The sequence below is a fragment of the Myotis brandtii genome, unplaced genomic scaffold (assembly GCF_000412655.1).
Source record: "Myotis brandtii unplaced genomic scaffold, ASM41265v1 scaffold300, whole genome shotgun sequence".
NCBI lineage: Eukaryota > Metazoa > Chordata > Mammalia > Chiroptera > Vespertilionidae > Myotis > Myotis brandtii.
In genome coordinates this window covers 133,265-148,086 of record NW_005361459.1, presented here as the reverse complement: position 1 = coordinate 148,086, position 14,822 = coordinate 133,265, and the positions used below count along the sequence as shown (strand labels likewise).

Sequence of the window (14,822 nt, the reverse complement as noted above, 5' to 3'; positions counted from 1 at the left end):
CTAGAAAGTCAATGATAGAGTTACACACCCCTGAGCCACACCGGACAGGCTAGCATCCTTTTTTAAAAATTCAAACTTTTTATTGATAATGAAAATTGCTGTTTGAGTTTTTAAACTTAATCTAGAACAGAGACATATGAAAAGTAATACTATGCTACATTACTTAGGACTAGAGGCCCGATGCACGAAAATTCATGCAAGAGTAGGCCTTCCTCACCCCCCCCGCCCGCCCCGGCTGCTGGCACCAGCTTCCCTCCGGTACCTGGGAATGGGCTGGCTTCCCTCCAGCCCCGGCTTCGTTAGGAAGGACGTTTGGCATGACATCGGAAGATGTCTGGTCTAATTAGCATATTACCCTTTTATTGTAGATTATTATTGGAAAATTATTTAATAGGCTGTTATGACTTGCATTCTAATTATAGACAATTATCTGAGTATGGAATAAGTACTGGATTAAATCCCTTAAAAATAAACTATATATGAAAAGATAATTGAAAAAAAAAAGAAGATGGGGTGATTTTGAAGAAGATGCTTCTGAAAATGATGCTAGAGAGCATGGCCCCAAAGGAGAATCTGAGGAAGGCAGTTCCTAAAGTCTGCAGAGAAGAGTCAGGAAAGAGAACCTAAAAAGATGAGCCTCAAAAAAAGATGACAAGCCCTAGCTGGTTTGGCTCAGTGGACAGAGCATCGACCTGTGGACTGAAGGGTCCCGGGTTCAATTCGGGTCAAGGGCACATGCTCGGGTTGTGGGCTCAATCCCCAGTAGGGGGCGTGCAGGAGGCAGCCAATCAATGATTCTCTCATCATTGATGTTTCTATGTCTCTCTCCCTCTCCTTTCCTTCTGAAGTAAATAAAAATATATTTAAAAATAAATAAAAAGATAACGAGGAATCTGGCTGGACTCCTCGGTTGGAGCGTCATCCCATGCATCAAAAAGTTGTGGATTTGATTCCTGCTCAGGGTACATACCTTGATTACAAGTTTAGTTCCTGGTCAGGGCACATATGGAAGATAAACAATCGATGTTCTCCTCACATTGATGTTTTTCTCTCTCTCTTTCTCTCTCTCAAAAAATCAATAAAAAAGACATATCCTCGGGTGAGGATTTTAAAAAAAAGGTGACAAGAAAGGCTTTGCAAAAGGTCTGAAGGAGACCCTGAAAAGGAAGCTGAACAGGAGGATGGCCCCAAAAAGGTCTGAGGAAGATGTCTTGGAAAGAGAATCTGAAGACTGCTCTGGAAAAGATGGCTCCAAAAAATAATTAAAAGAAAATGGTGTTGAAAAGTTAGGAGAAATGACCCTGAAAATTTAGAATCTGAGGATAATGTGTCTGAGAGAATGAGGAGAAAAGCACTGAATGTGAAGATCCAGATGCAATGGAAGAAGATTAATATGAAAACATATTTGATGATGCATCAGATGGAGAAGAGGAGGAAGACAATGCAGATGGAGAAGGTCTGGCAATGCTGAGGAAGAGGAGGAGGAGGATGCAGGTGAACAGCTGATGGAAGATGAGGATGGCAACAAGATGGTGTTTGATGAGGAGGATCCAGTGAGGGGTGCATGTTGAGTACCATGTGAGGGGCTCTGCAGGGGTATTGGCAACAAGGGCCCTGTCCACAAGCAGAGGCTTTGTCCTCAGAGGTGATGATGATGATGATGATGATGATGGTGATGAAGATGAGAAGCAAGAGGAGGAGGAGATTGGATCTCTAAACATGTTTTTGTGGAGACACCTCCATCTCCCCCTGCCTACTCTGTAGGGGTAATTATTAGTGGTGTTACATGAACACATGAATTGTGATAGGAAGCCATCAGACTATTGTTTGGGAATTTTCGTTGTAATTAGCACTCAATGATTTTAAATATAATTTAAATGGCTATTCAATTAAAACTCATGGTCATAATACAAATTTTTAAAAAAATGAAAGAAATAAGTGCAAACAGCACTAAAACACTAGCTATGGAAAGATTAAAGTTTCCTATGAAAAAAATAGAAACTCAAGTTATGAAATAAAACAAACACAAATTAACAAGTGCAGCTTAATGTGAAGAGGAATATCTGAAAACAACATTACCCACGAAGAATGAATATAGGGAGAGGGACAGATATCAGAAAGGAAAGCAAGCCTGGGCGAACAGTGGTATTAGAACAGAATTCAATAGGACCTGCTGATTAGAGAAATTTTGGACCTGGCTGTATAACCCTCTGAAGAAACCCATTCCCACACCTCAGTAAACAGATCCAGTGAACTTGTTGTAACTGAGTTTTATTACAGCAGCATCTTCTCTCCCCATGCACTTGCATCTCCTAGCGTGTTGCTCACGTGATGTTACTGCCCAAAGTACCAAGGGGGCGTGCAGGGGATGGGCACTTCCTTCCAGATGGTCTCCAGCCTCTGGGCCCAAGATGCCATCATCTGCTTTCTTTCCTCTTCTGATGCAGTCTCAGGAGCAAAACTGATCTGGGGGGCAAGCACTTTAAATCCACAGAAGTGCAAGGTGCCATGCTACAGCCACAAAAAACCAGAAGAATTGATCGGAAGCCACACCCTTACACAGCATTCAGGTGAATAATTAAAGGGGGAGATGATATAAAATAAAACTTCAAAAACACAACTGAAAACCTTGAATGCTACTGGGTAACTGAAAACCACGAAGTGCCCTATAACCTTAGGATGCTATTACCGGGGAGGTGAAGAATTCTGGGCAACAAGAAGTTCCAAATTCTATTCTGATCATTGATCTTTGCTACTGACTCAGACAGTGAACTTTATGGTTTTGATTGACTAGGCAAATTAGTATCCATTTATATGATAGATTATTCTACAATGAGATTATTCTAGCTATAATGTGCTACCCTGGAAGTTTCTCAAGATATGTATTAAATAGCCCTAACTGGTTTGGCTCAGTGGATGGAGCGTCGGCCTGCGGACTGAAGGGTCCCAGGTTCGATTCTGGTCAAGGGCATGTACCTTGGTTGTGGGCACATCCCCAGTAGGAGATGTGCAGGAGGCAGCTGATCGATGTTTCTCTCTAATTGATGTTTCTAACTCTCTATCCCTCTCCCTTCCTCTCTGTAAAATATCAATAAAATATATTTTAAAAAAAAGATATGTATTAAATAAAAACAATAAGAAGTTTGAAGCAACATTTATAGTATACCATTTAGGTGGAAAAAAATAAATATAATAAACCTAATAATATAGATTATTAAAAATGATTATTTTTAAGGTGAAATTAAGAGTACTGACTTTGTATTTTATAGTCTCACTTTTTTCTGTTATGCACTTTTACAAAGTGAAAAAATATAAAGATTTTTTTAAAACAAGAAGAATTTAAGTGTGGACAATGGCACGTGAGAGACCAGTTGGCCCTGAAGAAAGACGTTAAGGCTTGTAAATAATCATTTCTTTCTCAGAGCATCACTAAGTGGAATCCCTGTGTCATCTCCTTTCAAAAAAGACCACTTTTTCTTTCCTAGAAATATCCCTCTCCTTCCCTTCAAACCCACACCCTGTCCAGGCCTACCCTACCAGGGTTGGTGGGAGGGCAAGAGGCCCACACATCACCGTCACATTTTAAAAGTGAGCTCACCAACTTTTAAATATGTGACCACCCCTCCCTGGACAACCATCCCCTCATAACACTGTGGAAGAACGTTCCCATCTCAGTTAGAGTCTCCTGGCAGTTCTCTGCTCCTCCCCTCAACCTGCTTGAACCTGCCACGCCCACTGCTTTCCCCTTTGCAAACCACCATCCCCGGGGCCCCTGGGCCCAGGGGTGTGCACACAGTTGGGCCTGAATCCTGGGGACCTGAGTGAGGGGCTCTGAGGAGGAGGCACAGCCCGGGTCCCATGGACCTCTTCTGTGGGGGGCGTGAGGCTGTTGGGAATGCCAGGCCCGGGCACCTCTCATCAGGGTTGGAGGGCGATGCTGCCTTCAAGCAGCAAGGCCTGTGGAGGATTCTATAGCTCTGCGGGCTCAGTACCTGCCCAGTTCCCCCTCCTCCCTACCCCCCTTTCCTGCCCCAGCCCCAGCCCGGGCAATCCTGTTATCTGCAGAGCAGACTCCAGCTAACCAGGCTTGTCCTAGCTTCCACCCAAACAATATTGCAGCCTGTTGTTATAATTTGTGTTGTCCCTATTGGCCAACTTTTTCAGTGCTGCTAAGTCAAAAAATTAAAAAGGGTAAAATGTTATAATTTCCTGTATCCAAATGGAGTCAAAATGATCTGGGTTTCAGGCTTCAGTCCCATCTCATTTTGCACCTGGGGAAGCTGTGGGGAGAGGGGGTGGGGTGCGGTGCAATGGCTACCTGGAGGGGCCACAAGAAGTATTTAAAATCTCCACTGACTCCAGTTTTCGTGTACATCTCGGCCGTGCCGCCCGTGGTTATGGAAAGAAGGGCCAGTTTACCCTGCGGAGGAGAAAGCACGTGTGTCATGTGAACCCCAGAGGAGGAGACAAATAAATGTCACTGTGACTCCAGCACAGAGCTCTGTAATGACCAGGAGGGGCATCTGGGGAGGGGCAAATATAACACTCCCACTTCCAGGAAGGCCAGCTACAGGTGACAGCTGCCCCCAGTGGGAGGCAGGGAGGGAGCAATCAGAGGGAATAGTCTGATCTCCCACTTCTGGCAGAAGGTGGGTTCAGCGCTGCAGGTGAGAAGTGGGTAAGGCGGGCGCAGACCTGGAGGGCTGGGAGGTTGGGGGCTGAAGGAGGCCAGGTCATGCCCACACATGGCACCACTCAGCAAATGTTAGCATCACTTCTGGCCCAAGCCGGATCTTTGTGACTTAGTGTTTTCTTTATATGCACTATTTTCTGAAGCTTTTAGAATTTTAATAATCATGTATTTTAATAAGAAATTCATAGCTACCATGTGTTGGGTATGTACCAGCTTCCATGGGAAGCTCTGAGAGACGAACTGTGAGGGGAGCAGAGCCGCCAGCCCTCTCGAAGTCAGGGCCGTGCACCACATAGCCCACTTGGAGACCATTGTTATAATCTGATTGTTATTGAACAGGAAAGGAGTAAAGGGAAGACTAGAGAACATAGGCATGCCATTTATACAGCTTTGCTAATTTAACACTATCCAAGTCTGTTCCCCACTGACTGATGTGGGAAGGGACTGGACACAGGCAGTTTGCACGCATGCCCAGTAAAGAGAAGATGCTTATCTCTCCATCACACCTGGGAACAGGTAATTGGCCAGAATGAGTGGGGCCACTGCGAGGGCATGAAACCTGAATATTTAAACATTTGCACAAAGGTGCACGCTCTCTTGGTTCTCTGCCTGGCGCACTGGGCTCCCGGCTCTCCTCTTGCAGGGAGTGTCCTCCCTTGCACCCATGTGGCTCACGGCCATGTGGAACCCAAACTATAGGCTAATGGAATTTGATTAACTGATGCTGAACTGGACCCAGCTGCAACATGGAACAGACACTTTGGACACTGGCTTTGCTTTTGGAGCTGCTGGAACCTCAGCGGCCCCCTTTTCAGGACTGGGTTAAGGGGCATCGGACATTACAACCCCAGGAATGGAACTCCATGCTTGTAAAGCTTTCTACCACATCTCATTCACCTGGGGGGTATTCTGAAAATACCATTTCAGCGGACACAAGAACCCCACTCCCACTCGTGTGCACCCAGCCCACTAATTTCTCTAGCAACAACACCACCCTCCTAGCAAAACTTCAGGCCCTCACAGCCATACACGTAGTGCACTGTGGCTGTGTCTGTGCCCTCCCGAGAGACAAAGCTCCACAGCTTCAGAAACAATGCTTTTATTCACCCACGTGCAGCGCACAGAGCTTTCTTTGCCCATAGTTGGTGCTTAATCAATATTTGTTTTTTAAAAAGCAAACTAGAAATATAACTCGATGAGATGCACTCTATCCCTCCCTCAGTCTATAGCAGTGGTTCTCAACCTTCTGGCCCTTTAAATACAGTTCTTCATGTTGTGACCCAACCATAAAATTATTTTCATTGCTACTTCATAACTGTAATGTTGCTACTGTTATGAATCGTAATGTAAATATCTGATATGCAGGATGGTCTTAGGCGACCCCTGTGAAAGGGTCCTTTGACCGCCAAAGGGGTCGTGGCCCACAGGTTGAGAACCACTGGTCTATAGTGATCCTTATCCCAGCACATACCTTGAGAAACCCGGAATCATAGAATCCTGGGAGGTCGAAGGCAAACCCCTGACACAGCACCCTGTCCATCCAGCCCTTCAGGATGGCCGGCACGCTGAACCAGTACAGCGGGAACTGGGGACAACACCAAGGACAAACGAATGCTGCGGTTGTCTCAGGCTTCGTGGTTCAGTCTATCTGGTGACTCAGAAGGAATTCTGCTGCCGGCTTGCAGGGTGACTGAGCAGGCGAGTGTAACCCACGGGGCAGCACAAGTTGAGAACATTTCTTCCCTTTCAGTGTGAGGCATGCAGTGTGGGTTTGAGAAGGTGGAGTGGGGTGGGGCAGAGTGGACAATGGTCCTGGTTGCTGTCACAGGTGCCTCTGCGTCCCCTACGACAGCCCCCTTACGCTGGACCCCGAGCAGACCGGGAGGCGCTCAGAAGCTCTGCTAGACTCGGATCTGTGGCGGCAGCCTGTGGCCGACACAATGGAAGGGACACGAGGAAGGGTGTGGAAATAGATTCTACCCCTTTGTGTGCCTGGGGGGAGCTGCTGGCATCTGGAAATCAGACTGAGTTAGATTCTGAGAAGCTTCAGGTTTAACACAAACTAAAGCCTTACCCTCAGATCCCACACACCAGCAGTAAGCTCTCCCCGACGTTTTCGTGTTCTCCTGGAAGCCCTGACACTATGTCCAATAATGCCATCAATGCAAAGAGATGGACACAGACAAGAACCAGTTACTAAAGGTGAAAGGAGGTCTGTGCTTCATGTGTTTTCATTCTAACTCACACTCAAACTCGGGACTTGCACTGATCCAAGCTTCACAACCTACTTCTGTGTGATATTGGCAAGTTACTTAACCTGTCTGTGCCTCCTTTTCCTAATTTGCAAATTGGGCTACTCCTAGTCCCTAGCTCTCAGCATTGTGGTGAGGGAGGACCCAGAACAGAGTAACTGCTCAGTTAAGAGTGAGATGTGTATGGTAACAGTAGGAGTGGCGCTGAATGAAACAAATAAACCAACAATGCAGACCCTATTGGTAAAGTATAAGGAAGTGAGAAGGAGGGTGGAAGAAGAGAGGTGACATGGAGGGTTAAGAAAACAACTTAATAGTCTCAACAATAAAAATAAAGCTAAACAAAACAAAATAAAACAAAACAAACCATTATAAAAGAATAGGCCTTGGCTTGCTTTAGCTACCCAGTTCCATGAGTGGTCAGCTGACCCCGGGAGACAGGAAGGAGAATGAGAGCTGCTTGTGGTTCTGAGGCCAGAGTTGCTACAGCCCCATAGTCCTTCTGCCAGAAAGGGGTGGCCTTGTTCTTCCCACTTCCTGCCCTCACCAGGGTTGGGAAGCAGACAATCTGGACCGATCAGTTCCATCTTGGAGACTCTGGATCTAGAGACTCCCGTCCTTGGTGTGAAGCTAGGGGAGGACAGAGCCAGCAGGTGGAGAGCAGATGAGACTCAGAGAAAGAAGAGCCTCTGTTTCCACTGTCCTTTTGCCACCATCTGTCCTGGGTTCCAGGAGACCTAGGTGACCAGGGCCCTAAGAATAAATTCCCGCCGAAACCAGTTTGGCTCAGTGGATAGAGCGTCGGCCTGCGGACTGAAAGGTCCCAGGTTCGATTCCGGTCAAGGGCATGTACCTGGGTTGCGGGCACATCTCCAGTAGGAGATGTGCAGGAGGCAGCTGATCGATGTTTCTCTCTCATCGATGTTTCTAACTCTCTATCTCTCTCCCTTCCTCTCTGTAAAAAAATCAATAAAATATATTTTTTTAAAAAAAGAATAAATTCCCTTTTTTTTCTAGTTTGGCTTGTATTTCCATTACCCCAATGACTCCCAAAGAGTAAGTGTTGATATTGCTGCCAAGCTTAGGGTCACAACCTTGACTGCAAACCTTCTAGCTGTGGCAGGGAGTGGCTTTGATGAGTTAGGCCAGTTCTTGGGCCAGATCTTTAGGTAGTGAATCCTGGCCCTGGAATAATTTGTGAATAAATACAGGGATGGTGGGCGGGCGAGGCAACCAATGAGAGGCAGGAAACCAATAGATTTTCCTCTTAATGATCAGCATATTTAAGGCAGGAGCTGCTTATGGTTTTCCTCCAGCCCCTGCCTGTCTGGGGTGGGGAAAAGAGGGAAATGAAAGCAACATGATATGACATTTCTTGGACCATTGGGCTAAAGGCAAAATACTTCTATTTACTTGGGGGTCAGGATTTTGGATGAGTAATATTGGCTATATGGATCTCCTTACACAACTAGGCATAAATAAGTGTGCAAATGTGCTGAAGACATCAACACCACTTCGAGAAGTATGAAATCCAATATTTGGAAAGAGTTTATCCATAGAATGAATCTAATTCAGTATAATAATTAGAGGAAAACAAACCTGAAATATCACTAGGTCAGCTTCCTGTACCTTCTTCTGCTCATCGACTATGTCACTGGTAAGACACCGCTTCTTGCAGGCTTCATATGCTTCCACCCCGTAACTGAAGACCTCGGGATTAGAGAGAGCACCTGGAGAGGAAGAGGCCAAATGTTCTCACTCTCAGGGCAACATCCACGCCATCCAGGCCAAGTCCACCGGTGTCATTTACCCTGGACTCCCCAAAGCAAGTCACCAGATCGTCACTGAGACCCAACCAGGTAGTCAGGCTATGGAATAAAAAGAAAGTAGGAGTGGGGCCACATACCTTACCTTACCTTCAAGCACTCAAAGTCCAGTAGGAGAAGTAGTGAAATAACTAACCAAATGATTAACATACGGTACAAAACAGAATTGGTCAGCTAGCTCAGTCCAGCGCTACAGCCCGATCAGCCTCACATCACACAGTCAAGATGCATGTGGTCTAACTCTGGGTGTGTGCTAAGTACAGTGGTGGCCCTCAGGGGCAGTGACCAGCTCTGTTTGGATGGGTTAGCAAACATATCTCTGGGAATGGGCTTTGTGAACTGGGTTTTCAAGATGGAGCAGGAGTCACCAGGCAGCCTGGAACACTAGAGGGAAGTGGAAGGATGTTCTGGGCAAAAGACACAAGGCACTTGACTGCCAACAAGGTCAGCACATCTGAGGAGCTGGGGTGGAAATCCAGTAGGGATGCGTGTGATGTGTCTGCAGATGGGCCTCTGGCCTTGAGTTTTGCTAAGGAGCTTAGCTTTTCCTGCACATGGGGAGCCATGTGGTTTAAGAAGAGAAAAAATAAGTTCTGTGGTTTAGATTTAGAAAAGCTTCCTATAGCGGCAGGGGTATGAGAGCAAGCCTGGGGGTGGGACGGAAGTCAGGCGGTAGCAGTGGGGGGGAGGAGGTTTTTCAGGGCTAGAACTTACAGTACCATCCAACAGCAACTAAGATGAAAGATGAGATATCTTGATCTCTCACTTTAGTTGGGCTCGTGTCAACTAGAATGACTCATCAGAAGGCATTCATCAGTACTAACCACAGGTTACCCTTTACTGAGCACAGCCTCATTGTCAGGGGCAGCGCTCCACACACTCCGCCTTCTCTATCTTCACAACACCGGGTGAGATGGGTATAAATCCCAACTACCAAAGGGGAAACTGAGACTAAAGAGAGGCCAGAGACTACTTCAATGCCCCAGGGCCCTAAGTGGCAGCAGAGGTGGGAGGATGAAGGTGCAGGTTTGAACCACTGCGCACTCGGGGTCTGGAGATGAGCCAGCAAGCTCCAGGTCGCTTGGAGAAGAGCCAAGAGGAGAACTGGACCCTCAGTGCTTCAATAGATTCACAATTTTAAAACTTCAGTCTTCTTTGCCACCTCTTTTAATCTACCTACATTTCATTGTCATTCAAAGAACACATATTGAGTGCCTTCTTTGCATAAGGTTCATTATTGACAGGGAATCCTAGGAGGGTAACTGCCCTATAGATAGGTCAAAAGAGGTTACCTCTAATCTCAATATGGGCAAGGCCTTTAATTCAGGCCTTCCAGGTAGTTAAGGGAGGGGCAGAATTTTCTGTGGTAGAAAGTTTTATTTGCATGAAATTACATCCCTCACTTTCTTTTTTAAAAAAATATGTTTTTATTAATTTCAGAGAGAAGGGAGAGGGCAGAATTTTCTGTGGTAGAAAGTTTTATTTGCATGAAATTATATCCCTCACTTTCTTTTTTAAAAAAATATGTTTTTATTAATTTCAGAGAGGAAGGGAGAGGGAGAGAGAGGTAGTAACATCAATGATGAGAGAGAATTATTGATTGGCTGCCTCCTGCACACACCCCACTGGGATCAAGCCTGCAACCCAGGCATGTTTCCTTGAACAGAATCGAACCCAGAACCCTTTGGTCCACAGGCCAACCTTCTATCCACTGATGGATAGGGCCATCCCTCAGTTTCTGAAAGTCCCATTTCTAATCTAGGCCTAGAAGAGGTGCAGCTGGTGATTCAGCAGCTAAAAGCAAGGGCAGTGTCCAAAATTTCCGTTCCACAGTGGAGCTAGACTGGTACAACAGGCTAGTTACAGTCCATCAGCCCATTGTGTGGGGTCCACATGGCTCTGAGCCATGTGGGTGAATGCGAGAGAGCAGGAACGAGAGAGCAGGAACACGAGAGCCTGGAAGCCTGGAGCACAAGAGGCAAGAGAGCAAGAGAAAGAACTTCCTTGTTTAGGAGCTTAAATTTCTTAAATCTTTCCCTGCTTTCAGTGGCCACACCTCCTTCGGCAAATGACCGGTTCCCAGGTGTGATTGACAGATAAGTACCTTCCCTATGTCATCCAGATTTTACTGGGCATGCCTATAATATTTGGTGTCCCCTTTGCTCCTTTCCAGTTATTAATAACTGGGTTTATTATAATGGTATCACTTACATTCTCTCTTTAATTCCAAGTGCATAAAAGAAATTGCAAAACTGCCATCTCAGGAGTACCCAAGAATGCTTCCTAGCAATGTTGTCAGTTTGGGTTCAAATAAACGTATAAAGTTTTCTACAGGAATGGACATTCCTACCTTGGCAGTGTTAGGGCACTTACATTTGTACGAGTAAGGGAAATCCCTCATTGTACCAGGAAGAGGAAGACATCTACATCTTTAGAAACTTATCAATGGAGAAGGTTCAAACTTAAGTCTGCACAATCCTACCCTTGTTTACTGTGCCTTTCCTGGTAACCTCTCATAACTGACTCCCCACCCCCAACGTCATTTTTTTTTGCCTTTAGCTAAAGATGGTATTTAAGGTGCTGGCTTCTGCCATTTTGAAGAGCTATTGTGCCTTTCCTGGTAACCTCTCATAACTGACTCCCCAACCCCAACATCATTTTTTGTCTTTAGCTAAAGATGGTATTTAAGGTGCTGGCTCCTGCCATTTTGAAGAGCTACTCACTTTTCCTGAGTCTCTCTCATGTATATGGGAAGAATAGAAGTTTAATTTGTTTTTCTTCTGATAATCTGTCTCATGTCAATTTAATTATTAGACCAGCTAGAAGAACTTAGAAGGGGAGAGGAAAACTTTTCCTCCCCAACAATATCAAAGCAATAATTTTTATTAGTGTGGGTGTGGAGAGACCTTTCTAAGCAAGAAGTAAATCCAGAGCCATAAAAGAAAGACTGACACATGGCTTGAAATAAAAGTTGGAAGCAACATAAATATAAATCAACATAGGAATGGGTAAGTTATAATACATACTGTTACCATTGTCATTAGCCAGTTATTAATAACAGGAAGGGAGCAAAGGGAAGGCCAGACATTATAAGCATGTCCATCTTATGGGGGAAGCATGGGCTGCTTCACCAGGAAGCTGTAATTTCACACTCCCCAGGGAACCACTGGCCCATTCCCTGCAGATCCCTGGGGGAAGGGACTGGACCAAAGGGAAGATGGGTGCATGCACAGTGAGTCAGTGTGATGTAGGGAAAGCACTTGCCTGTCAATCTAATCTGGGAAAAAAGATAATCGGCCAGAAGGGTGGAGCCACTGCAAGCTTAGAAAATTTGGGAATACATAATCCTGAAACAAAGGAATTTTCTCCCTCTGGTTCCTCTGGCTTTGCTCCTGGTTACTTGCATTTGCCCCTGTTCCCTCCATACCCAATGGACTGCAGAAGCCATATGGCTCATGGCTGTGCAGACCTCACACATAAAGGACTGCAGCTGGGAACACAAGCTAAGCTAGCCTGATGCTTGATTGGACTGTGCAAATATGGTGTGGAAACTCTGAACACTGGCTTTAATTCTAGCCCCACTGAGACAAGACTGAAGTCTTTCCTTGGTGGATGGATGGAGATGGGACCATGGAAACTCAGGTGTTTAATTCCACGCAAATAACTATCACTAATTCTCCCATGCAAATCTCAGAAAACTGCTTTACTTGTGACATCGTGAGAATCCCACTCCCACCAGCAACAGGCAGGGAAACAGAGAGCTCCCCACCGATAACAACGCCAGGGAGTGCTACATAATCTTTAAAAAGGCTTCTGAGGAATAAAGCAAGTAACAATGGCTGTGTTTATATCTGTGTCTATAGATTTTCTAATCATATACATCAATAAAAACTCTTTTTTTAATATTTAGAATAAGGTCTACAAGGGTCCATACCAGAAAGTTAAGCTTACTTGACTCTGGGTACAGTGTAGTATGTGAAAATAGTTGATTGATTTATTAATAGAAAATAAAGACCTGGAGAGGCAAGGATGTCAGCTATTATCTTCAGTACTAAATACGAAATATGGAGATCTCGTTAATGCAATTACAAACAAAAGGAAGTTTAAGATATTAAACAGTGGAAAAGTAGAGGTGAAATGATCCTTATTTGCAGATTATGTGATTGTATATTGGAAACGCACAGAGCATCACCTGAAAACTACCACAGACAGTAAGTAAATGAGCAATGGTTGGATGCACACACACGTGGATGCAGAGGTATATACCAAGATTAATCCTCTCTACACAGAGAAACAAAAACCAGTCCATAAGAATCAGGCAAGATCTCTATAAAGAAAACTTGTTAACAGACTTGGAGGGTTGTAAAAAAGACATGAGCAAATGAAGAGCTATACAATTTTCTCGGATAGAAAGAATCGGCATCATAAAAGTTCACCTATAAATTTATCTACTTATTTAATTGATTTTTTAGAGAAAGGGAGAGAGAGAGAGAGAAACAATGATGTGAGAGTGAAACATTGATCAGTTGCCTCCTGCTCGTACCACCACTTGGTATTGAACCCACACCTGAGTATATGCCCTGATCAGGAATCAAACCCACCACCTTCTGGCATACGGGATGACGCTCCAATCAACTGAGATACACCGGCTAGAGCTCATCTGTAAATTTAATGGGATCTGAATTAAAATATCATCTGGTTACTTAGTGAATTTAGAAACCTAATTCAAAAGATTTAATGGAAAAAGTAAAGTAAAAATAGAAAATAAGGGAAATGAGGGTGACATAACTCTATCATATATTAAATTTGCCAAAATAAATAAAGTCGTGTGGTAGAAAATAAACAAAGTCATGGACAGAAAACAAAGAGAAACTATAAAGTAGTGTGGATGAAAAGGGGCCACATACTTAACCAGACAAGCTAAGCGAAGGCCTGCATAGCAGGCCTTATAAACTCAGACACCAAAAGTAACCACATAGCATGGTCTGAAATGAAAACATTCTAACTAACAGCAGGTCATGTCCTAGGCTAGAATCTTCTGTGACAAAGGTCAATTTTGACCTTGATTGAGCCTGTCTAGTGTCTTTTTGCATCTACCATGACATGCCTTTGGAATGTCAAGGTTAATTCCCTTTTTCCTGACCCCTCCTGGCACAACCACAGCACCAGGGCAGAGACCACAAATTCTCTCATTGTTCTTGTTATCATGTTTATTATTGACTGTTAACTATCCCATACCTAAATAAAATAAGTATTTGTCTATCCATTTTACTTTTTATCCACGCCTAGAGATTTCTCTGCATTGTTTTCTCCTGCTTCCCTAATCCATCACCAATGAATTTCATGTTACCCCCTTACATCTTGCCCTTTGATTCTAATGCATAAAATAAGTGGTAAAATTGCCATTTTCCTAATCCGTTGAGATTTTGCTTCCCAGCAATTGTTGTCAGTTTGGCTCAAATAAACTCATAAAAGTTCTCTAAAGGTTTGAATGTTTGTTATGTTGAAAATAGAGTGAAATGTAAGTGGAAATTTAGATTACAATGAAGGTGGCATTTTAAATCAGGGCAAATAGCTGGATCATGCAATAAATGGTGGGAGAAAACTGAGTAGATAGTTGGGAAATACTTGGACTCATGCCTCACATTAGACACTGAAATAAATTTTGAGTGGATAAAGTTTGTAATTTTAAAAAGTAGAATCTGTAAAATAGTACAAGAAACTATAAAACCTTTAAAAAATAAACTTAGAGTTTATATATATATATATATGATGCAAAATCCAGATCTTAGAAAGTTTGACCTTTGATCAAAAGCCAACTAATTAAAAGTAAATAAAATCCTGCATGGAAAAAAAAGATAATACCATAAGCACAGTAAAAAACAAAAAAATTGGTTGAAATGTATTTACAATTCAAATCCCACACTAAATGCTAATTTTATAATATATAAAGAGCTCTTTAAAATCAATAAGAAAAGGGAGGATTAAGAGATCAACCGAAGGACTTGTATGCATGCATATAAGCACAACTAATGGACATAAGACACTGGG

General features: G+C 43.9%; 1 protein-coding gene across 6 annotated transcripts in view; it reads right to left on the bottom strand.

The window, feature by feature from the left end:
• Window positions 1-2,255: 2,255 nt before the first annotated feature.
• The window catches only part of NQO2 (NAD(P)H dehydrogenase, quinone 2), a 36,478-nt gene continuing 23,911 nt past the window's right edge, over window positions 2,256-14,822 (bottom strand). For 4 of the 6 annotated variants that reach the window (XM_005869625.2, XM_014542386.1, XM_005869624.1 and 1 more), the window contains 4 exons: window positions 8,545-8,675; window positions 6,165-6,278; window positions 4,319-4,420; window positions 2,256-2,511 (listed from right to left, as the gene is read on the bottom strand). In XM_005869625.2, coding sequence (XP_005869687.1) covers window positions 2,335-2,511; window positions 4,319-4,420; window positions 6,165-6,278; window positions 8,545-8,675 — 524 coding nt within the window. In that variant the 3' untranslated portion in view covers window positions 2,256-2,334. The remainder of the gene's footprint in view (window positions 2,512-4,318; window positions 4,421-6,164; window positions 6,279-8,544; window positions 8,676-14,822) is intronic. The other 2 variants (XM_005869626.1, XM_014542387.1) reach the window with 2 other exon arrangements.